General features: G+C 36.2%; 1 protein-coding gene across 1 annotated transcript in view; it reads left to right on the top strand.

Annotated features, from left to right (window-relative positions):
• LOC120350764 (hemicentin-2-like) overlaps positions 1-26,324 on the top strand; it is an 822,623-nt gene that overhangs the window by 776,271 nt on the left and 20,028 nt on the right. Inside the window, exon 8 of the mRNA XM_039425529.1 lies at positions 22,701-22,856. Coding sequence (XP_039281463.1) covers positions 22,701-22,852 — 152 coding nt within the window. The 3' untranslated portion in view covers positions 22,853-22,856. The remainder of the gene's footprint in view (positions 1-22,700; positions 22,857-26,324) is intronic.

Here is a 26,324-nt window from a genome sequence, read left to right as displayed (position 1 = left end):
ATCCTGTACTATTAAATGAGCAACTTCTGTTTATATGTTTGTATTTCACCGAATCTCAAAAACAGCTCTAACGATTCTCACGAAATTCAGAATATAGTACGTTTATAATATGAAGATTCGATCTTCAGATCGAGACCCAGGGTCTCATCCCTGGGAAAACTCGCTGAAGGACATTAAAAGGATAATCATCATTCATCCTTGGAAAAACAGCTGATAATAATTATTATTTCGTCGTCTGTTGGTGATGGAAGTGAGTGAGCGAGTTCATGTGTGTGGGACTGTGACAAAATTATGACTCAGCTGTTGAACTTTTGTTTTCTTTCAATCAGGTACTTAGTGCCGGTTGCAATAAAGACAGGTTATTTTCAATCCTGATTAATTTCAGTAGATCCGTCTTTTTGAAATGGTATTCTCCGATTTAGTACACGTGAAGTTAATCAGGGTTAGAATTTAACCGGCTTTTGTGCAACCGGGCCCTTGTGAAGGAAATTTTTGCATTCATCTGGGAATTAATCTCAATTTTCTGTGATTAGATAGAAAATTTCTGTATGAATGTTATTATAATTTCTTCTTTCGTAATACAGTTTTCATGCTTTTGCACTCCAGAGCGAAGCACGGTCCCCGATATTGAATTCATTTTTATTTTATTAAATAAACACATGATATCTGATGAAATGTTCATCAACCATTCATCTTTGTTGAAGATGATTACAAGAAAGTATATTTTCCAATATTGAACAATGAATTTATGCTAATGGTATATTTCTAATAGATAATGGTATATCTCATGTAATATCAACTGTTCATTCATGTTTGAAATTATCAATTAATTTATCACATCCGTCAAGAAAATATATTTTTCCAACAGTTACGTTGGAAAGTGGCCATTGCTGCACTGATTACAGAACGCAAAGAATCACTTTTCCGCTCTAGTGCGGGAAAAATTTTTCTGCACTCCAGATTTGCAACATGGCAACGCAAAATACTTAGTAGGTTATATGGAGCAACAGTGCAGCAAAATCAAAATGAAGTTGGTAACAGTGACTGCTGTGGCTGCTATAGTGAGCAGAGGTGCAACCAAGCACAACGCGCTAATTATTATTCATTATAATTATAACCAAGGACAACGAGGACTTTAGGATTTTAGGATTAAGGTTTTTATCAATAATAAAATTACACAGAAAAACATTTGATGCATTTCAGGCAATTTTACCCATAATTACCCACTTTTCATATTCAATGGTAACTGTAGGAAAAACTTAATGTGAAATACGTGCGCAAAGTTCCTCTGCTGCACTCAAGCAGCCATTCCGCCCTCGCCTACGGCTCGGGCGTAAACGTTTCTTTTGGTGCAGCAAACTGTCACTTTACGCACTAGTTGCACAAATAACTATTTTCAATTATTAAATAATACATCTCTGTGATTGAGATCAAACACTGTCATTATAACGTGGACGTCACTATAGCGCCATAATTAGTTTATAAGAATAACGTATAGAAGCGGAGAATCAACTCACTGGCACCCTATAGCTGCTGCCACCTACCGACTGACTCGAGAAACACTGTTGACCAATCAGAGGAGAGTAGGGCGGAGCTTAGAGAGTGTTAGTAGGCATGACTCCAAATTGAAACTCGCTCGTGACTGGTTTATTGGTGGTTTCACTCATATCTATGTCACATTGTTACATCTCCTATCTCTATTTCATTATCCACTATAGTGAAATCCAAGTTATAATGACAGTGTTCGATTTGCAATGGTATTTCTATCCTTGTCTATCATTCAACCAAGCGCCATTTCTTTCTCGCTTTGCTCTGTTGGAAGATCATCTTTCAACAATGTAGATTCAATAATTCAAATATTCCATCTTAATTATGAAATCATTGAAAAATATAATTTCTTGCTTAATAAAATATAATTGATAATTTTAAACGAGAATGAACAGTTAATATTACGTAAATAATCCTGTATCATCTATAAAGGGCATTGACAAGACAGTAGATCGGCAACGTTATTCTGCTATGTTTCTCCACTGCTATTATAACGTGGACCTCACTATAGTCGAGGCGTCAGCCGAGACTAGAATTTCATTCGAGCACTGCAAAAGACATTCACGTCCAAGTAACGTACACTATTTTTTGTCATAATAATCTGAAGAAGGATAATAATTGAAAAAAATAGAAAACATTACTTGCTTGTGCTGAAGTTACTACCGTATATAAACATAACCTAGTTTACAAATTCCGAATCAGGAATTAGGCGAAAGTTGATAAAACTGCCACCTGGAGAGTTGAAGGTGTTTTTTTTTTGTGGCAGTTTTGCTGTTCCTATTTCGGAACTGGGAAACATACCCGACTATGAAGAAAACATATGGTTTCATTACAGTAGAGTATGCTGTAATGAGAATCATATGTTTATTTGTCCTGCAACCAACTGTTTACCGGCTTCATTTCATGCATGAAAAACAGCTGAGATCGTATTACTATGACAAAAAACATTTACAAGTAACTATTAGTAGTTCTGTGAACAGTAGACCTCGCGCAGTTAAAAACCACAGCCTCCTCTAATACTGTCCATCAGAGTGAATACTGTCCTGACGTGTCAGCGAGATATCGGTGTGTAAACAACAATGACATCAAAAGTTTACCGAGTTGAAAGCAGAGAAAAGTCCGTAGAAAATTGATAATAATGCTACTTTGAGTTATCAATTGCATGCCTCATCGCTTGCAATCAATAATCCACTCGACAGCTGATTTATGATGAATGATTCTAATTCTGATTTTTACGGTAAGATTGGCGTTCGAAGGAGACTCCTTTCCCTTTTGTATTATCTTTAAAATGCACAATTTCAAAAAACCTTATGTATACGTCGACGCGAAATTCAAAAAGGAACATACCTGTCGAATTTCATGAGAATCTATTGCTGCGTTTCGCTGTAAATGAGGAACATAAAAACATAAATATAAACATAAAGAGAACTGCAAAACCGTCGACTTGAATCTTAGACCTCACTTCGCTCGGTCAATTTAGATTTCCCGTTCAAGATGACTAGTAGTTCTGTGAACAGTAGACGTCAGGCAGTATTCTCATCCACATGTACCTGATTGAAACTATAGACCTTATGGAAATACAGCAATAGACTGGCTTCTCCACACATCTGTGTAATAACTTGTCAGCTGATTTATGATGAATAATTCTGAAGTCTGATTTTTACGGTAAGATTGGCGTTCGAAGGAGACTACTTTTCCTTTCGTATTATCCTTAAAATGCAAAATTTCAAAAAACCTTATGTATACGTCGACGCGAAATTCAAAAAAGGAACAAACCTGTCGAATTTCATGGAAATCTATGACTGCGTTTCGCTGTAAATGCGCAACATAAAAACATAAATATGAACATATGAACATGAAGAGAAATGCAAAACCGTCGACTTGAATCTAAGACCTCACTTCGCTCGGTCAATTAGGATTTCCCGCTCAAGATGATAAAACACGAAAACAACTCCAATTAATGATGTTTATCCAATTCCATGGTATCTTAGTTATTGATCGGGGAAATCCAAGAACATGGTTTTGTAAAGGTCAAGTATTTCTCAAGATATCACTTCCAAGATTTTCCTCTCAAGATGCAACTCTGGAAATGTCCTCCATTGAAGGAGAATCCACTGCGACGAAGAAATACTGGGAGAGCAAATAAAATGAGATGAAAAACTGGATGTCGAGGAAGAGCGGAGGGATTTCATTTCCGGGAGTTTGTAGAGCGGAGGAAACTGAACGACTTCTCCAAGAGCACGCAATGTGAACTATCTGCTGTTGACCATTTTCCGGCATCTAATCACTCTTGTACACTCTGGAGACTCCAGCATCAAGAAACTGTTGTTTGTCTCGCACTCATGAAAATTACATCAAATTATTACATCCATTACAACTAGTAGTTCTGCGAACAGTAGACCTCGCTCATGAATAGCCTACAACTTTCAAACTAATGAGAAGGGCCATTAAGAAAGTACAGTATATTGTGAAGATTTATCCATGACATCTATTTTTTTTTTTTTAAGATATTGTTTCCAGGGACACCGGACTTATAAATGTCTCTCAAGGAGGTACCTTCATATCGTCCCCATATTTACAATATTACAAATTTTCTAACAATTAATTATAAGAAATCGGTCAACTGACAGAATAATGGAATATGCAGTAGGCAATTTAGACCATGAATCGTCTCACAGACGATAGTGAGACGGAAATGATTCTAAATAACATGGGTATGTTGGTGACAATGACAGGAGGTTGCTAATAATGTTTTTCATGAAAAGTGGATTCAATGTTATGGCGGCTTGTAATGCCTATGCAGAATGTTTATGCTCACAAGTCGGTTTCCGATCTCATACTAAAGCGAAAATAAGAGCTAACTAACTAAGCTATGATGTCTCCGGCCGGTTCGGTAGGTCTAGAAACTATTCATCTATGAAACAGGGAAATATCGTGTTGAAAAGGGAAGAAATGGTACAATCAAGTGAGAAGTTTTCTTCAATTAATAAATACAGTATGATTTGGAGCGGCTCAAACGTTTCAAGGTTCACCGCTGACAACTCTTGTCAGCTATCGATAGCATTCCAACGATACCATTCATCCAATACAGCACATTTTAGAGCGGCACAATTTATATTAAAACCGGAGGTCTTATCAAAAATCGTTACACATACGTTTCTGCGCCTTGTTTCAAAGAACTTGCATACAAAATTTCATCCAAATCGGACAATAACTGCGACTGTAACTGCGGTACAAACAAACAGACAAAAGCTAAAAGGTCCACATTATAATGACAGTTACTTGATCAACATTGGTGTTGCTTACCTTGTCTATCATTGTACAAAGCAGATAACAATATCCTTTTCTAGCTCTGCAACGTTTAAAAGCGAATTTCGCCCAACTAGCAAAATACTCTATTTCAATGATGATAATTGAAAATTTACTAATTAAAACATATATTTCAATTAATTAATTAATTAAACATGAATGACCGATTATTTTCACATCAGATAGAGAAATGATCGAAGTCAACCAACGGATCAATGACGTGTAGGTTTCAATTTCGACTCATGGCTACTAACACTTACTAAGCTCCGCCCACTCTCTTCCGATTGGTCAACAGTGTAATACTCGAGTCTGCCGGTAGGTGGAAGCAGCTACAGGATGCCAGTGAGTTGATTCATAATTCCGTTATTCATATAAAATGAAAATGGTGCTATAGTAAGGTCCAAGTTATAATGACAGTTTTCGATTAACATTGATGTTGCTATCCTTGTCTTTCATTCGACACAGAAGGTAACGCTATCCTGTCCCAGCTCTGCAGCGTTTAGATCGATTTTCAACAATGTAGAAATATAATTAATTTTTTAAATATTCAATCTTTATCATGAAATCTATTATTGAAACATCGAAAAATATATATTGTCGACCAAAAACATTCATTTGTTTATTGTAAACCAAAATTGAACAGTTAATGCTACAATATGGGGGCACCAAGCTTCACTCGTTATTTTTATTTATTAATAAACAGAGCACAATTCTCTAGAATGATCGTGTTTATTGACCGAGTGAAGTGAGGTCTAAGATTCAAGTCGACGGTTTGGCATTTCTCTTAATGTTTAAATGTTTGAATGTTTAAATGTTCAAATGTTTATATGTTGCGCATTCATGGCGAAACGCGGTAATAGATTTTCATGAAATTTGACAGGTATGTTCCTTTTTGAATTGCGCGTCGACGTATATACAAGGTTTTCGGAGATTTTGCATATCAAGGATAATATAAAAGGAAAAAGGAGCCTCCTTCATACGCCAATATCAGACTATAGAATTATTCATCATAAATCGGCTGACAAGTGATTACACAGATGTGTGGAGAAGCCAGCCTATTGCTGTATTTCCATAAGGTCTATAGTTTCAATCAGGTACTTGTGGATTAGAATACTGCGTAAGGTCTACTGTTCACAGAACTTCTAGTATTTTATAGCTGGCTATACGTCAGCTTATGAATTTCGGGGATGCGATATTTTGATTTTCCACTGAATCACTTGCTCACTTTTTACTATCCACAGACGACGAAAGTCTCAGCTGTTTCAGCCAAGGATGAATTATCCTTTTAATGTTCTTCAGCTAGTTTTCCAAAGAATGAGACCTAGTGCAATCGAATTTTTTATATCATGAAACTACTATATTCCAAATTTCGTGAAAATCGTTAGAGCCGTTTTCGAGATCCGTTGAACATGAATAACCAGATATAAAAATAACCAGATAAAAAATATAAACAGATAAATACAGAAATTGCTCGCTCAATATGATAGGATCAGATGTACCAGTGTATCATCGTTTCTACAAAAGGCAAAAAGCATTTTTATAATGGCAAAACTCTAAAAAAGACATGAACAAACCAAAGGCATCTTTGATTTCTTCTACAAAAGGCAGTGGCAAGGCTGTGATTCGACAACGCTGTCCCCCTATCTTTATCCACTGCCATTATAATGTGGACCTCACTGTATAGGGGAGTGATATGTAGCAAGAAATCTGTTCTGACGAATGCTTGTACTGCAAGTGAAGTCTGTGACGTTCCAATTATCCGTTGCTTGCGAATCGAGTCAATTGTGATACACGGCGAGGCAAGTCAGGTCATGGCGAGGCGAGGCGAGGCGAGGCATGCGATGCGAGGCGAGTCAAGTCGTTTGCGAAACAAAGAGTGACCGCTTTCGGAGCAAAATTGATGTTGTTTCAGTGGCCATTAAGGGGACGTCAGTCGCAAATTAATTCCCGGTGGCTGTGTGATTGCTCGCCGCGTCGGCTGACCGAAATGCCAGCTCGTCGAGATGATGGATGACGGCCGGCTATTTTTCATGCCTTATCGCTTTCCCAGGTGGAAAAACTAGATTGGAAAACGGTCTTGCGTTCAGCCAAGCAGGCTATTAAGTGCGGCAGATGGTGGGGAGGATATCTCGTTAATATAAGTGTGATGGGGTTGATTGGATCAAACGTCTTGAAATTGACGCTACTATAGTGCGGTGCATGTTATAATACTGCCATAATAGTGAAGTTGTGTTTCTTTTCTGGCTCAAAATTTTGCAAAATTACTCAAAATTTTCTAATTTGTAGATATTTGAGTGGAATATTTTTGTTTTTAATCAGTTTTTAAATATCAAAATTCAAAATTTTTAGTTTAGTCATTAGTTTTGAAGTGGAAATTGGACTTTTTGAAGTGAAAGTAACTCTTAACCTTATTCTTTTCTGAAACTTTTATTTGTAAAAATTTGGGAGAAGACAGTTTCGGGCTATGCATGTTGTCTTCTCCCAATCATATCATATTCATTATAATTATGATCTGTAATTACCAATGAAATAAATAAATAAATAAATAATTCATGTACATCTCTATAGTTGCGCATGGGTTATCTTCTAGTCTAAATATATAAAAATGATTGTCTGTGTACCCTTTTGGTTGTTTGTTTGTTCCCTATAGACTTGAAAACTGCTATTGACAGAGCGGAATGAAACTTTGGGAATATGTTGTGTAAATATTGGGGAAGGTTTCAGACCAGAAATTTTAATAGGGGGGCTAATAATAATTATTTATTAATCAATTTTACAGACCTATGTTTTCGAAATTGTCGACCGAGCGGCTACCGAAGAATGGAATGATGATCTTGATTCAAGATCATGTTATGATAATATGATTTAGCATCTGAAGTTACCAGCTGTAATAAACAGGTCACCCTGTGTACTGGTATTAAAACGGTAGTTTGGAGTTGGAGTGTAATTGATTGGTACCAGCTGTGGATAATAATTCCTCAGAAGACCTATACAAATGATATTTATTATCACTCCCCTATCCTTGAGAAACTGGAAAATGTTGCAAAAAATTATTCACCTCATGAAAGAGGTTGTACATATTGCATCATTAATAACTGGAGAATGACAGAATAATCTACAATTTAGCTTAGCTTATATTCATACTAAAATTAAAGATGAAAAGGATATGGAATTCTGTGTAATTCATCGGATATCGCAAATTATTTTCTGGACCATCTATTGACAATTAACAACTATGAACACGTTGAATTCATCTTTGTAACACTGATAGATATTACTTTAAAGATATTACTATCTATTATATGTATTACCATCTATTGACAATCAACAACTATGATCATGTAGAATTCATCTTTGTAACACTGATTCAACCTATCTATTTTTTTAATTCAACACTTTACTGATGGATATTACAAAAATTGATTGAGAAGCATATGTTTTTGGAATAATGAATCCTGCATGACTAAGCTCTTAGGAAGTCCGTACTGAGATGTGAATGAAAATATTGATTGTCAGATAAATTTCATTGTTCACCAAATAAAGTCAAGTGTGACAAGAGATACATTGACTTTTTGGCGGTACAAAATTCGCTGGGCAAGCTAGTTGAATATAATCATCAATTCTAATGATTATTTATTATAAGTGGTAATTATATAAAGAAATACAATTCACAGTTTTTGTTAGTCAATATCATCTTTTCACTATTCAACACTTTAAGCTGGATTCGAACATGCCAGTGACAGGGAAAATACAATCCCAATGAGTTATTGACCAAGCGAAGTGAGGTCTAATATTCAAGTCGTCTGTTTGGCATTTATCTTGATGTTTAAATGTTTATATGTTTCGCAATTACGGCGAAACGCGGTAATAAATTTTCATGAAATTTGACAGGTATGTTCCTTTTTAAATTGCGCGTCGATGTATATACAAGGTTTTTGAGAATTTTGCATTTTAAGGATAATATAAAAGGAAAAAGAAGCATCCTTCATACCCCAATATTACCGTAAAAATCAGACTATAGAATTATTCATCATAAATCAGCTGTCTAGTGGACTATAATACTACCCGTTCAAAAACATCGAACATCTTGAAAATGTATCTTTCCATCAAAGTTAGTAGACAGTTGACTATAATACTACCCGTTCAAAAACATCGAACATCTTGAAATTGTATCTTTCCATCAATGTTGTAGACAGTTGCAGCCAGACATGATAACAGTGCTCACATTCCGGGACGACACGTCACGGTACGATAGGACAGGAAGCTCTATGTTTATTTGGGATTTTTTCTAGACATTTTAAATTGATAAATTATCTATTATTTTTTGAGAAAACATAACAACAGGTCAATGTAACTTACTGAGCGCGAGGTCTACTGTTCACAGAACTACTATTTATGGTATTAATCACAAAGGAGATAAAATGCAATTTGATTATCAATAATATAATATCGTAATGCAACTACATAAATCGGCTGGGTTTCAACAAATAATTGTCGTCTCTCTGAAAAGGATATAAAATAATATCCTTCCCATCAGCACACGAACGGAAAGATTGAGAGAGTGAGAGGAGAGAGGAAGAGAAAGAATGACCGGAGATGCAAAATCAATGTGATTCTCTGTGTTGAAGAGAACCCGATCTCAGCTTCACTATAAAAAAAGTATGCATTTTTGTGGCACAAAGAAGATCCTAGAAGAGATATCGGTCCAATACTAAATTAAAAATCGATTTCTTCCTCCAGTTTTCCCCTGAGGCTCCGTTCTCTCCGTCCTTTGTGTATAGCCTTATAGCCTACATCCCATTCTCCGACAAATTATTGCCTGAAAGGCACACCGGAGCAATTTTTTGCCTGATTGGATGAGAAAAATTCAAGATCCGCAATTTTCATTGGATACACAGTTTTTATCATGATGGAGACGTCTTATTTTCAAACTCATCAGTACTTTATCGGATCTTTTTTAGATGGCTTTTCTTTCCCCATGCTGTTTTCTAAGAGACTGGACTGATATGATAATGTAATGACGGAATCTGTGATTACAAATTTTATCCATTTTATGCATCCATTTTATGCAACCAGTTTATCTGCAGTAATCTTATTCTCAGTATGCTCATTTTTCCTTCAGTTCATCACATAGAATTCTTTCCGTTTCCTCTTGCGAAAAAGAATAATCATCAACCAACCTTTATCTGCAAGGGTCGTTTAATTGAACGAGCGCCAGCGAGTTCTTACTTATGACTCACAAAAGGTCAAAGTTGTTGTCCGTCTATTTGTATGTTCTACAATACTAACAAACTGAAAACTTGACTTAATAAATCTTGAAGAATTTAAAATAGGCCTATAACCATCCTTGGTAAATTTAGAATATTTATGCAAAATTTGAAGTCAATAAGTTCTGTAGTTCAGATGTGATGATGATGCGTCATTCGTGAATTTCCTATACCGTGAATATGTTACATTCTTTCCTTTATTATATCGGGTGTTTTAAAAAGAATGAACCAATTTTAAACAGTTATATTTATTTTCAAAAAATGGTGTACATAAACCAGTTTTACATAAAATTACTCATAGAAGTATCAAGTTTATGATGATGTATTATAAGTGTTCTATGTGCCCTCTTTTTGAGGCTCGGACGACATCCAGACGGTAACCAAATTAATCCCAGACTGTTCGCAAGATGTCTTCTCGGACTGTAGCTACTGCATCAGTTATCCTGGTTTTTAGCTACTCAAAATCAAGTCTTAAAAAAGGAACAAAGTTAGAGATCGTGTCTATGTTCTTCCTCCCTTAGCACTTGATTTTGAGAAGCTAAAAACCAGGATAACTGATGCAGTAGCTACAGTCCGGGAAGGCATCTTGCGAACAGTCTGGGATTAATTTGGTTACCGTCTGGATGTCGTCCGAGCCTCTAAAGGAGGGTACAAAGACCATTTATAATACATCATCATAAACTTAATACTTCTGTGAGTGATTTTATGTAAAATTTGTTTGTGTACACCATTTTTAAAAATAAATATAACTGTTTAAAATTAGGTCATTCTTTCTAAAGCACCCGTTATAATACATTATTTTCATACTCATATTTTGGAAACTCTGTATAAGTAGTAGTGTATGAGGAAACAGTAGGCATAATTGAATATTCTATCATTGATCTATGATGTATGTAGATTATTGGCCTACTCATACTATTAAAACTTGATGAAAACTGTTGATTCAAATGCAGAATAAAATTCACTGATGAAAATGGGCTTATACAGTTTTAGAAATCAACGAATTATGCAAAATAGCATGATATTGATTGAACATTTCTTTTTGGTGTTTGGGAACCCACCTTAAACTGTTCACACATCTTTCTCATCACCTACTCACTAGCCTGCAGTTTATGTGGACAGCAGGAGAAAAAAACTTTAAAAACTTCCACCTAGAACAGAATTAAGAATAGAATAGGATCGGAAAAAGCCATTAATATTCAAGTCAACACTATACAATATAATATTTATGAACACACAATTACGGCTTGATTAGACGAAAGAGCAGAATTTTGATTTAGATATGTCGTCTTTCTAATCACTATTTACATTCAAAATCCAGATAGAAGTGTTTTTTCCAAGCCTGTTCCCCGTCCATCTCTTCCTCGGTCTACCAATACTTGTTCTGCCTATTGGCTTGTGGAGTAGGGCATTCAATGGGAAACGGTCTTCAGGCATTCTAAGGACATGATCTGACCACTTATTTCTATATGTATTATCAAACTCAACACTGGTTGGACATCACATTCTCTTCTTATATTTTCATTCCGAATCCGATCCTCTCTTGTGCATCCTTTGACTTGTCTAAGGAAACGCATCTCTGTTGACTGTATTCTTGATTCAAGCTTCCTTGTCAGCACCCATGCTTCACTTCCGTAAGTCAAAGTGGGTATCGCCATGATTCAATAAAATTTGATCAAGGTGTTATTCCGGGCTCTACCTTTAAGGGATCGAGTGATTGCTCCGCATACTTTCACCTTGAACAGAATTAAGAATAGAATAGGATCGGGAAAAGGCTTTAATATTCAAGTTAACACTATACAATATATTGAATTGAATTGAATTCTTTATTGTCTTTAAACACATAGTGCAATAGACATAGTCATCAGGAAACATAAAACATAAAATATAATATTTATGAACACAAATCTACGGCTTGATTAGACGAAAGAGCAGAATTTTGATTTAGATATGTCGTCTTTCTAATCACTATTTACATTCAGAATCCAGATAGAAGTGTTTGTTTCACTTGTGGTCCAATGAAAAATCTAATTCAGAGTTTAAGATGCCATCACTCAACTTTCCTGCAGCCAGTGGAAAACATTACCAATTAAAATTGAGATTAGAAAACGTAATTACCAGGAGACCTAGAAATACGTTAAAGAGAATTGTTCTCGTTCGTAGCAGATGATTATTTTTGTAACGATGACAAGGTTCCCAGTTCAGCATTCCCTTAGTAACGCCCAGGGTCCGAGTAGAAAAAATTAATTGGATTCTCTTTTGAGAGAGCATTATACAGCGAGCAAGTGATGTATCTTCTGCCGAATGCATACCTAGTCCGCGCCTAATGAAAGCTGAATTTCCATTTCACATTGCGGAAGTATGCTTAATAGACCTCTTTGTGCTCAGTCAGTGAGTGGAGGACTCACTTTGACCGGTTAGCATTGCTTGGATGGGAGGCGTACATAAGGCAGAGTGACGTGAAAGGGATACACAACATGTGAACAACACAGGGAATAACTGAAATGAGGTCATTTTAGTTTTGTTGTTAGAGGGCTCTGTTCTCCCAGAGAAGCTTCATCATGTTTCATTTTAAACCGTCATCCTGAGTCGAATGGGGTGCATTGAGGCTGTTCATAAGGAGAGCTGACAGTTTACGGGGAGTCTGAAACTGTAGCAACGTGATTGGTTGAAAATTGCAGGGCCAATCAACGTCCATCAGACCGTTGAGTGGAAAAATCCTGGTAAAAAGAGAATCTTGAACGGATTATGCTTTAGACGTTTAATTTTGGTCTCATTTTTTTAGAAAACATAGTCAAATATATTTAGGAATCGGGAATTTAATGAAACATAGGATAGTGGAGCACGTTTCAGAATTGTGTATGATCATGAAGAAACAATAATAAATCACGCAAATTCATAAACTTCTCTAGTAAAAACTGCAATAAATCTCCTCAAATATCAACTGTTCGGAAACTCTCCAAATTTTCAGCTTTGTAGTGAAGATGATGATGTTGTGGTAGATATCAATATTGAGTAAAGCCATAGAGAAACAATAGCGTGAGTAGATATCCCATGGTATAGGGCGTTTGTGTCGCAACTTTTACTGTTAACTCAAGCCGATAGTCCACGTATTTCTTTCCCAGAAAGTTGTGTGACACTGGTAGTCTCTCATATTGTGCCGTTCATACACTCTCACCCGGCCAAAATAGTGAAAATCTACAATGATCGACAGTAATCGACTTGAGTTAACAGTAAAAGTTGCGACATGAACGCCCTATACCATGGGATATCTACTTACGCTATTCTCTATGGTATGATACAATAGTTACGAATCAAATCAAATAAAATTTATTGCCTCGAAATAATTTAAAAACTATTTTTATTTGGAAAAAAATTACTAAGGGCCGGCTTCCGAGCTCGGGATTTAGCTAAGTTCTAAATTTAGATTTAAACAGCTGGAGTCAGAAAATTGGCTTTCCGAAACGGGCCGTAGTCGCAGTTTTTATAATAATCTTCATTTTCTTATTTCTACGATTGTAAACTTTTTCCTTGACGAAATGGAACATTCCTAAAAATTCAAAATAGCTGAAACTTTACACTATTTCCACTTTGTTTTATTTTTTGTTCAATTTTATAGTTTTTCGAAATTCAATTTTTCGCCACACTGCACAGAAAGCAGCTGTTTTCCAGTCCCTACGTAGATCTGAAAGACCTTGTTTGCAGACGACGTCAGAAAAGGATTTCTTTTCCGGGCTAGGCCAGAAAGTTGTCTCTTTCCAGCCGCTCATGGAAGTAGTTAATAAGTCATCCGCTAGATCGGGCGAGTGGCCACTTTCATCATCAGCTGAAGTAGCCATGATTTCAGTTCCAGTTTCGAATCAAACTAATTCGCTTCGCAACCAGTTTTATTCAATTATTTATTGTTGATTAGTGCATTCCGAATTTTCAAAAATGCTTGAAGATGACTGTGGTATTCCAAGTGAAATTTTAAAAGAATCTGAAATCCTGACTGCAAATCTTCTACCACTAAAATCAAGAGATAGGTACGATAGCTTAACGAGTATTCTTTATTTATTTTGTCAGCAATACCTGTAGTGTGGCGAAAAATATCGTTCGCACCACGAGCAAAAATGTTTCTCCAGCTCTCAATCTTTTCTAGTCCTCGGCCTACGGCCTCGGACTTGAAAACCGATTTCGAGCTGGAAAAATCTCATTTTCTGCTCTAGGTGCGAAATATACTATTTCGCCACACTGCACAGAAAGCAGCTGTTTTCCAGTCCCTACGTAGATCTGAAAGACATTATTTGCAGACGACTCTCGTCTGACGTCAGAACAGGTTTCTTTCCGGCCTATAGAATTAATCATCATGAGTCAGCTGTCTAGTGGAGTATAATACTAGTAGTTCTGTGAACAGTGGACCTCACGCAGTATTCTCATCCACAAGTACCTGATTGACCTTATGGAAATACAGCAATAGACTGGCTTCTCCACACATCTATGTAATCACTTGTCAGCTGATTTATGATGAATAATTCTATAGTCTGATTTTTACTCCAATATTGGCGTATGAAGGAGGCTCCTTTTACCTTTTATATTATCCTTGAAATGCAAAATTTCAAAAACCTTGTATATACGTCGACGCGCAATTAGAAAAGGAACATACCTGTCAAATTTCATGAAAATCTATTACCGCGTTTTGCCGTAAACGCGCAACATATAAACATTTAAACATTAAGAGAAATGCCAAACCGTCGACTTGAATCATAGACCTCACTTCGCTCGGTCAATTATCCTTGAAATGCAAAATTTCCAAAAACCTTGTATATATGTCGACGCGCAATTAAAATTAAAAAGGAACAAGTCAAATTTCATGAAGATCTATTACCGCGTTTCGCCGTAAATGCGCAACATATAAACATTTAAACATTCAAACATTCAAACATTCAAACATTCAAACATTCAAACATTCAAACATTCAAACATCAAGACAATTGCCAAACTGTCGACTTGAATCTTAGACCTCACTTCGCTCGGTCAATAACTAATAGTTATTAGTACTCAAGTGAGTACTAGTTTTAATAACTAATATTCAAAAATTAGACTGTAGTGTCGTTAAAAATCGTTCAAAACGGGTCTTTGTTGAATTAACAGGTGAATTCATAGCTTGCTCATTCCTCAGATATTCCAGAAAATTGTATCCCAATCAAGGGAAAGTAAACTTTCTATTTAGGGGAAGTAAAACTCATCTTCGATGGTTTTCACGTTCAATCTAGCCCAATAGTCTGTAAAACTATCGGAAAATCGCCATGGTGGTGCAATTCTCTGGGCTCTCATTCATTAGACGATGTTGTTGCTCTAATTACCGATCTGACAACTCAATGAAACCAATTGCTCGACCCTTCGATTCTATCCCTAGCTATGGTACATCCCTTCATATTCGGCTAATGAGCCCTTGTCCTCAGCGCTTGCAACCTTACCATCTTCTAATGATGAGAGAGTGGGCCAGAGATAGAGAGAGGGCTAAGAGGAGGAGTTGAAGAGAGAGATTGTAGAGAGAGTAGGATGATGAGAGAGAGGGAGTTGGAGAGAATGTAGAAGGGAGAGATAGTGTAGAGAAACACATCAGGAGGAATAGAGAGAGGGTGTCTAGGAAGATAGGAAGTGAGAGAAAGGAGGAGTTGAAGAGAGAGATTGTAGAGAAAGAGAGATGATGAGAGAGAGGGATTGAGTGTAGAAGAGAGAGATTGTGTAGAGAAATACATCGAGAGGGAGAGAGAGAGAAAGAGTGTGTGAGGGGGAGAAAGTGACCAAGAGAGAGAATGTGTTTAAAGAAATACATCGAGGAAGAGAGAGGGTGAGAGAAGAGAGAGAAATTCATCGAGGGAGAGGAAGAAACAGAGAGATTGATTGATTGATTGAGTACTTTATTTATGTAGATTACAATATATTCCAATATTACACTTATATACAATAACTTACAATACAGCAAAATTATTTCATTTCATTTATTCATAGACAATAAATACAATGAAGGCAAAAACAACAGGCATTCGCCCAAAACTGCTTTAAACCTTAATTTGGAATACACAGTCTAGTGGTTATGTAAATTATGACTTAATTCACACACTATTTTGAGTCCCAAAAATATATGTACTACAATAATATTGAATTTATCTGACTAATTAATTTCAAAATACAAATCCAAACAAAAATCTTCCTTCACAATCACAAAAAAATATTAAAAATTTCACTTGAATCCACAAATTATACTCATGTTAAAATATTCTAAACGTCAAAACATCATATAGATTCATTATAAATAACATTCATTATAGATGAATTTACATAATATAGACTAAGAAAATATGATTGAACTGTATATGATATGAAAAAGCAATTTGTAATATAATAACTATAGATAATAATTATATTGTTATGCATCTACATAAATTGGCGGAGCTTTGGACATATCAATGTCCATTCTTTGGAAGTAATATTAAAAATATCCTCCCCACTAACTCTCTACCAAAAGAGAGAGAGAAAGAGTGAGAGAGTGTGCGGAGAATGAGATCGAGAAAGTGTAACACAGTGAGAGAGGAAGAGAGTGAGAGAGAGATGAGATCAAGAGAGAGAGAGAATGTGTAACACAGTGAGTGAGAGAGAGTGAGCGAATGGGAGTGATTTAGATAGTGTATTGGAAGGTTGGGTCAAATAATTCTAACCAATAGCAAAGGTCAGCTTTTGTATTACCTCTACTGTAGTAGGTACAACAACCCTCAGCCCACCTGAAACCTCTTAACCCTTGTTCAACCCTCTGTCTGGGATTATTTCAAGAGAGGAAGCTCTCTAATGAACGATTCCCGTCTTAATGATCGGTACCTATATTGAAAGGGAGAATAGAACCATCAGTGATTGCTAATTATCACCCAGTTTTAATCAATTTTCAACAAGGATTGATTAAACAATTATTTGAGAAATCAGCCAATCTTTTATTTATCAATACAAAAAACTCAATAATCTATATCAATGGATATAATAATCTGAAAAGGTAACCTGAACTAACAATAAGTTGAATAAACAAACTAAGAAATTGTCAAGATTTATTGAAAGTTAGAAAGACCGGTTTCGGTTATTACACCATTGTCAATCTCTGATAAACTAAAACTAAAGACAAGAGCAGCAGAATTTTATACTGATAGGCGAGTGCTGCTATTGGTCAAGGGCATAAACGCCTGCCATTGGCCCAGCTAGACAGTCTCCTCCCACTTAACGATATCACAAAATGGCGGCTTAAGCAACAGACTCGCCATGATAACAAAATTTACTCTCAGTACAAAATAATAACCAAGAAAACAAATAAGTGAATAGAAAAACTATTGACTAATGTATGCTTACAATTTTATGATAAAACTAGATTCGTAGTGTTCTATTGGTTGAAATGAATCTGGTCATTTAAACTATACTGGGAATTGTCCTTGATTACTCTTATTATTTCTAAAGCCTCTAGAATATTCAAAGATCTGCCTTTGTTATAAGCATGCAGAAACTCAACATTCTCTTCAACTGTGAAATTGTGATCATTTGATATCAAATGCTCTGCAAAGTTGAATTTTCCCATTTTGTTTATTCCAAACTCGGATATGTTCCTCAATTATTCTACTTTTGGAACTTCTACTTGTCTGACTTAAGTAACAAGCATTACGATCACCACATTTAAGTTTGTACACTACACTTTCATCCCAAATAGTTATCCCACTTTTAGTTTATCAGAGATTGACAATGGTGTAATAACCGGAACCGGTCTCTCTAACTTTCAATAAATCTGTGGTTTTTGACAATTTCTTAGTCTGTTTATTTTATATGAATAATCACCACGATATCAACTTCTCAACTACACAAAAAGTAACAAGTAGTTCTGTGAACAGTAGACCTCGCATCATTGTCACGGGCACAACTGATGAACTATCTGAATGGAGATGATTGGCTGAAGATAGGTGCATACTGTGTTGGTGCATGGAATTACAGACACTAATTTTAATCTCGGAGTTTAAAGAATAGTGAATTGTGAACTGTTAAATGAACACTTCAAGGAAAAAGTATTTGAAAAACTTAAAGTCCGGTTTCCGAGCTCGGGATTTAGGTAAGTCCCAGACTTTAAACAGCTGGAGTCAGAAAATTGGCTTTCCGAAACGGGGCGTAGTCGTAGTCATAGTCAAATTCACGTTAAAATCAGATTTCGAAAAACTAGAAAATTGAACACAAAATAAAATAGTCTAAAGTTTCAGCTATTTCTAATTATTTAGGAATGAATGTTTCAATTCATCAAGGAAAAACGTTTTCCTATTATAGAAATGAGAAAGAGAACATGTCTTTATTTAACTATTTACTGCAACTACGCCACGTTTGGGAAGTCAATTTTCTGACTCCAGCTGTTTGAAGTCTAGAACTCAGCTGAATCCCGAGCTCGGAATCCCACCCTAATATAAGGCCCGCCGCAAAGTAGACCAACGCTAATCCACGAAAAGCAACCCACGCCGTGGGATGTTTTGTAAACCATTTCAATAAAATTATTCATAATCAATCAGCTGACAAGTGGATTATTCATTGCATGTATTATTATCATTACACAGATGTCTGGAGAAGCCTAGCAATGGTTTACAAAACATCCCACGGCGTGGGTTGCTTTTCGTGGATTAGCGTGGGTTAACTTTGCGGCGGGCCTAAATGCTTTATTTTGTATGAAATCTACTTATGGCAAACGTCGCCCTCACGATCGTTGACAAAGGATTTAATGCTTTCTATACCGTAATTGAAAATATATTGTTGTAAAATATTGGAAACTTAAGCAAACTTCATTCATTCAAACTTCAAAGACGTATTCATTCAGAGTCAATCAAAATAACAGTACTAGAAAAACTTGATTATCCTAGAGTCAATCAAAACAACATTAGAAAAACATGACCAGCTTGGTGTTTTTCTCTAAATAAACAGGATCGGTTCTGCTTTAAAAATTCCAATTATAAATTGTAAACCGCTCTCGTTTGTCAGCTGCGAAATTTATGGACTTGCTCCGTCCAATATTAGACTATTAATCATGGCCGCTTAGCTCGGTGCGTTGCGAATATACGGTAAACATTGGACGTTGATTACACTCTCAAAAGTAAACAAAAAGAGATCATTGTCATCAGATGAGGTAGTCTGACGAGAGAAAGAGAGAGAGTATGATAGGGTTGAAGAGTGAGAAAGAGAGTATGATAATGTAGAAAAGTAATAGAGAGAGAGTGTGAGAGAGGCGGAGCGCATGATGTGTGGTGACGTGATGTTTGAAGTGAGTAAATATTTCTGTCACGAGAGTTGATTGTTTATCGATTGGTAAATTCACATGCTTACACTTGTTAACGGAAGTTTACACATGGTAACGGAAGTTCAATTGACAAAAAATGAATTGAACAGACCGTTCGACAAAGTTTTAGCCGTTTAATCTAGTCTGAGCTGTTTGGTGGAGCGTTTTTTACTATAGGGATGAGATTGAGGGTTCAAGTTAGAATGGATTGAGTGGAAAAATATGAGTTCACTGGGAAATTGCGATAGAGAAAAATATTTTTCTTGTTGAAGAAGATGAGATTCATTGATATTGAAGTGCGTACAGACTGATGCGCCACGAACACTGAATTGACACACTTTGAATTTGAGAAGTTCAATCAATATTTCTTTGGGAATTTCATTGAAAGAAAATTTCCAGTGATTTCATTACAAAATTCCTATTGTCTACTAATAGATAGAAGGTTAATATTCTAGTGTTTATTAGTGTAGGCTTATAAGTGTGAGTATTCTAGTGTTTTATAATGGACTGGCAGGAAACCCGCAAGGGCCTAATTGAAAACTTTACAAACTGAAAACTTGACTTGATGAAATCTTGAAGTATTGAAAGTGAGCCTATAAATATCCTCGGTGAATAAAGAATCTAATATCAGGGACCGAGCTTCGCTCTGGAGTACAAAAGCACAAAAAATGTATTACGAAAGAAGAAATAATAGAAACATTCATACAGAAATGTTCCAATTACAGTAAATTTGGATTAATTCTCAGAGGAATGCGTAAATTTCCGTCACAAAGGCCTAGTTGCACAAAAGCCGGTTAAATTTTAATCCCTATTAACCTCACGTGAACCAAATCAGAGAAGACCATTCCAAAAAGATGGATCTCCGGAATTAATCAGAATTGAAAATAGCCCGGCCTTTCTTGCAACCGGCACTAAGTACCTGATTGAATGATTACAAAAGTTCAACAGCTGAGTCATAATTTTGACACAGTCCCACACACATGTACTTGCTCACTCACTTCCATCACCAACATACGACGAAATAATTAGCCCATTATCATCTGTTTTTCCAAGGATGAATAATAATTATCCTTTCAATGTCTTTCAGCGAGTTTTCCCAGGGATAAGACCTAGTGCAATCGAATCTTTATATTTTAAACCTACTATGTTCTGAATTTCGTCAGAGCCGTTTCCGAGATCCAGTGAAATACAAACATATAAACATCTAAACATACAAACAGAAGTTGCTCATTCAATAGTATAGGATATGCAAAATTTCAAAGTTAATCAGACCTGTAGTTCAGACGTGATGATGCGTCATTTTATATTATTTTCAAATCCTGTACATCAGTAAGCCAGTTCTTCCCTTTATTATATTATAGATAGATATCATTATCCCATCAAAAACAGTATCTAAAGACGAGTCAACTTTTTAAAGTTGATAGTCGATGTTTCAAGTTGTTGATAATCACCTCAAGTTTATTCATTTATTTATTTATTCCATTGTCATTACAGATCATAATTATAATAAATATAATATGATTGGGAGGAGACAACAGGCATAGCCCAAAACTGTCTTCTCCCAAATTTTTACAAATACAAGTTTCAAAAAGAATAAGTTTAAGATTTCACTTTCACTTCAAAAAGTCCAATTTCCACTTCAAAACTAAAGACTAAACTGAAAATTTTGAATTTTGATATTTGAAAACTGATTAAAAACAAAAATATTCCACTCAAATCTCTACAGATTGGAAATTTTTGAGTAATTTTGAAAAATTTTGAGCCAGAAAAGAAACACAATACAAGTTATATTCAGAATCGATTTCTTGAGTTCTTTCCGATTCTGTCCTCCATTATATTATCTTATGAATAAAAATCGAGCCTCAAATTTTGACATTCAGTAACTTTTTTATGTGTGCACCGAATCGGATGATTCTTTTTTAGTTGTGTTTGTTATGTTCAGGAGCAGGTTTATGGCCTATCAAATTTATAATCCGACTTCAGGACTCTTTTCTACGGGCCTTCAAAGTTTTCAGGTAATCCTTATGGGAGAAGATTTGTGAACTGGCCACTCACAGAAATAAAAATCACCAGTTATAATCATTACGTCATACAACAACCGTCGGTAGATAGTAGACAAGAATGTGTGCTGCTCCATAACCATTTATTCTAAACGCGTCGACTAAAATCAAAATGACTGTTCTGTGTGAAACCATCCAGCAGTGCCGATGCGGCCTCAGGTTAAAGCCTTTCAATGCTCTGAAGACATTGCCTTATTTGGAATAATTGTGCAGTCTCTGGTGTTCAGAATTAATCAATTTTTAGTGAATTATTTATTTTGCAGTTGGAAAATTACCGTATCTATATGAATAAAACTAGCCGTCAGGCTCGCTTCGCTCGCCATATCCGTCTAGCCAGGGGGCTCCGCCCCCTAGACCCCCGACTGAATCGTCCAGGAATGAGATCAGCCGGCTCGCTTCGCTCGCCTGCATTTTTCATTTGAGCATTTTTATCATATTATGTTAGGACAATCCAGTCGTTTATTCTAAACGGATATGGCGAGCGAAGCGAGTAATATAATATTCCCAGGATTGAAGTAGCAGTGCCCGCGATAAATGCATTTAAATCTTCAACTTGGTGCTAACCTAACAAAGTCAACTCAACTTAATGCCAACCTGACAAAATTATTAATTTAGTTGCCAGTTAACAACTGTTTTGAAGAGGTACTCTATCTAGATTATAGTTCTATAGTAACATATGATATGGAAATTTCAATTATTATAATTAAGAGATTGGGAGGAGAAGAATATACATGCTAAAAGACGAATTTTAAACCCTTAAAAAAAACAACCCTTAGAGTTAAAATATAGCCAAAAGATTTCTTAGTGCGCCTCTAAAGGGCCAACTGAACATACCTACCAAATTTGAACGTTTTTGGTCCGGTAGATTTTTAGTTCTGCGAGTGAGTGAATCAGTCAGTCAGTCAGCGAGTGAGTGCCATTTTGATTTTATATAATTATATAGAAGAAGAAGAAGAAGCTACCGCATCACGCCTCCTCAGGTGTGCATCCAGCTAAAGTTTGCAATGAGATGCATTAAACTATTTGGCGGTATGAAGTTCGCCGGGTCAGCTAGTAGATAAATTTCACTCTATCTCATCAAAAACAGTATCTTAAGACAAATCAACTTTTTGGAGTTAATTATCGATGTTTCGAGTTGTTGATAATAAGAATCAATTTGTTAATAATTGTTTTCATTTTTGTGGTTGACAGTGAGACCTCTGGAGGTTCGACTTCTTGGAGAGAACGAGGCCCTGAGTGCCGGGGTCTCATCACGACATCTCCTGTCGAACTTCAGGGTCCCGGCCCCCACCTCTAGTCACCTGGTGGAAAGGGGGGAAACGTATCACTACCAATATTCGTGAAACTGTGAGTCTATTATATTATTTATTCATTCATAGACAATAGATACAGTTAAAAACAAAAGGCATTCACACAAACAAATGCTTTCAACCTTAATAACCCAAAGAACATTTAGGGCCGGTTTCCGAGCTCGGGACTTAGCTAAGTTCTAGACTTTAAGCAGCTAGAGTCAGAAAATCGGCTTTTCGAAACGGGGCACAGTCGCAGTCCCACGTTTAAATTGAATTTCGAAAAAATATAAAATTGAACACAAAATAAAATAAAGAGAGAATGGTGTAAAGTTTCAGCTATTTTTAATCATTCAAGGATATTTCAGGTTTCATTTCGTCAAGGAAAAACGTTTCCAGTTATAAATATGAGAAAATAAAGATTATCATAAAAACAGCGACTATGCCCTATTTCGGGAAGTCATTTTCCTGACTCCAGCTACTTAAAGTCTAGAACGTACCCAAATCCCGAGCTCGGAAACTGGCCCTTAGGATATTGCAACGAGCAGATTTTTTTTTACTCTGAAAATTTCCAAAATTGTTATTGAAAATTCAATATATAGTATATTTCGTACCTAGAGCAGAAAATGAGATATTTCCGGCTCGAAATCGGTTTTCAAGTCCAAGGCCGTAGGCCGAGGATTAGAAAAGATTGAAAGCCGGAAAAACATTTCTGCCCGTGGTGCGAACGCTATTTTTCGCCACACACAAAAATAAACAATATATATATATGATAATAGTTGTTTACTAAGCACTTCCGAAAGCAGAAATGGAAGGTGATAGCTCTAGCAAATCTGAGGTAATCTGAATATCAGGAAATTGTCCAAGTATTTTTATTTTTTATTCTGATTTGTCTAAATAACCTGAAAGATGATTTTCAATTATGTGGGAGGTTGAGTTTATACTTTTTTATTCTTTCAAATGACAATAAGATCATATTATTATAAATGTTTTAATTATTGAATAATGAACACAAATAATGAAAAGTTTTTTGATCAGCTGTTTTTTGATCACCTTTCTCAGTTCCATGTTAGCGGCTGGAAAGGGTATTCTTTCCGGCCTAGGCCGGAAAGAAACTTGTTCTGACGTCAGACGAGAGTCGTCTGCAAACAATGTCTTTCAGATCTATGTAGGGAATGGAAAACAGCTGCTTTCTGTGCAGTGTGGCGAAAATATTATTAATACAGAGTGACACAGAATAACGGGAACTTTTAAAAACGTCATAAAACATTAGTGGGAAGGGAAAAAATGATTTTATTCAAACTAATGTAAAGTTCAAGACTTGTCATTTGAGAATTATTAATAACATCTATCACTTTTCGACAATTACTTCTTCAAGATGGCTTCCTCCTGCACGAATACACTTTTGGAATCTGTGTTGAGATTCCTGAACGATTGCTGCAACATTTCAGCTGGAATATTGTTGATTTCATTTTGAATTGTCTGTTATAATTCAACCACAGTTATTGGTCAAGTTGTGAAAACGTTTGATTTGAGATTCATTTGATTTGAGCTTTGAATTGATTTGATTTGAGCTCCACAAACAGAAAATCGCAGGTGGACAAATCATGGGACCAGGGAACGCAGATTTTGCAGCGATCAAATGAGGAATCGTCAACACCGATTTCAAGAGTGTATTCGTGCAGGAGGAAGCCATCTTAAAGAAGTAATTGTCAAAAAATGATAGATATTAATAATTCTTAAATGGCAAGTCATGAAGTTTACATTAGTTTGAATATAGTATATTTCGCACCTAGAGCAGAAAATGAGATTTTTCCGGCTCGAAATCGGTTTTCAAGTCCGAGGCCGTAGGCCAAGGACTAGAAAAGATTGAGAGCCGGAAAAACATTTTTGCCCGTGGTGTGAACAATATTTTTCGCCACACTACAGGTATTGCTGACAAAATAAATAAAGAATACTCGTTATGGTACCTTTCTCTTGATTTTAGTGGTAGAAGATTTGCAGTCAGGATTTCAGATTCTTTTAAAATTTCACTTGGAATATCACGGGCGTCGTCATCTTCAAGCATTTTTGAAAATTCGGAATACGCTAATCAACAATAAATAATTGAATAAATAATAAATAATAATTGGAGTGATCCGTGGTCTAGTGGATAGAGTGCTTGCGTAGCAGCATAGAGATCCCGGGTTCGAACCCCTCTCATTACCAAAAGTTTTTTAACAAGATCACTCCCGTGTTATCGGATGGGCACGTTAAACTGTCGGTCCCGGCTGAAGTATGACAGTCGTAAGGCCCATTGACGGCTTAAATTATATATTCAGGCGGTGGAACATTCCCGAAAGGAACTCCCCACCAACAAAAGCCATACGAATTTTTTTTTTAATTGAATAAAAATGGTTGCAAAGCGAATGCTGAATTAGTTTGATTCGAAATTCGAACTGAAATAATGGCGACTTCAGATGAAGAAAGTTGACACTCGCCCGATCTAGCGTTGACTTATTAACTACGGACTTCCATGAGCGGCAGGAAAGAGTACTCTTTCCGGCCTAGGCCGAAAAGAAATCTGTTTCTTACGTCAGACGAGAGTCGTCTGCAAACAAGATCTTTCAGATCTACGTAGGAACTGGAAAACAGCTGCTTTCTGTGCAGTGTGGCGAAAAAATTATTTTTGCCCTTTCCAGTAATGTTTTATGGCTTTTTTAAAAGTTCTTTTATTCTGTGTCACTCTGTACTCTCCATTCATTTCAAGATCGCTATTTGATTGTTTTCTTACAAAGGTTTTAAAGGTATGAGACTATTATATCTATTCATCACTTCATCAAGCCGCCTCCTTGATCAAAATGATTCGATAATTATTCTGTCTGAGTAGAAACATGTCTAGTTTATCAATGTCTCGTGCCGGAATGACAGGCAGATTAAAGGCGTGATGACGGTGTTTGACTCGATGTCTGCAATCGATCAATCAGCCAAAAATGGATCCAGCTTGAATGATGTGATTAGCAGTGTTTGTTAACTAGGACCAAAGCCTCTATAATGGAATGTCACAGCGGGAGAGTATAGTTGGAGTGACACGTAGTTAGCCTTCTCCTCTCTCTCTCTCTCTTCTACTCTCTTAACTCCTCTCGCTCACTTTCTCTCTCTTTTTGTTTCCCTTGTACTCTTTCTTCTGCTGTCTTCACTTCTTTTTCTACTGCTCTCTTCTTCTCTCTGTTTTCCTCTAACATCTCCTCCTTCCTCTTTTCTCTTCTCCACTTTCTCTCTTTCTTCTCCTCTTCCGTCTTTCTTCACCTCTCTCTTCAGCACTCCCTTCTTCATTCCCTTCTTCTTTCCCTTCTCCTGTCTCCTCTACTCCTCATTCTTCTTCTCTGTCAATTCCCCCTTTCTTTTTCACCGTCTTCTCCTCTCTTTCTCATTCCTCATTCTGTCTCTTTTCCTCTCTCTACACCTCTTTCTCCCTTTCTTCTCCCTTCTCCAATCTCTTTCTCTTTTTTCTCCTCTCCCATCCCCCCTCTCTTATCCTCTCTCT

This window comes from Nilaparvata lugens, chromosome 4, assembly GCF_014356525.2.
Source record: "Nilaparvata lugens isolate BPH chromosome 4, ASM1435652v1, whole genome shotgun sequence".
NCBI lineage: Eukaryota > Metazoa > Arthropoda > Insecta > Hemiptera > Delphacidae > Nilaparvata > Nilaparvata lugens.
This window is presented reverse-complemented; position numbering and strand designations above follow the sequence as displayed.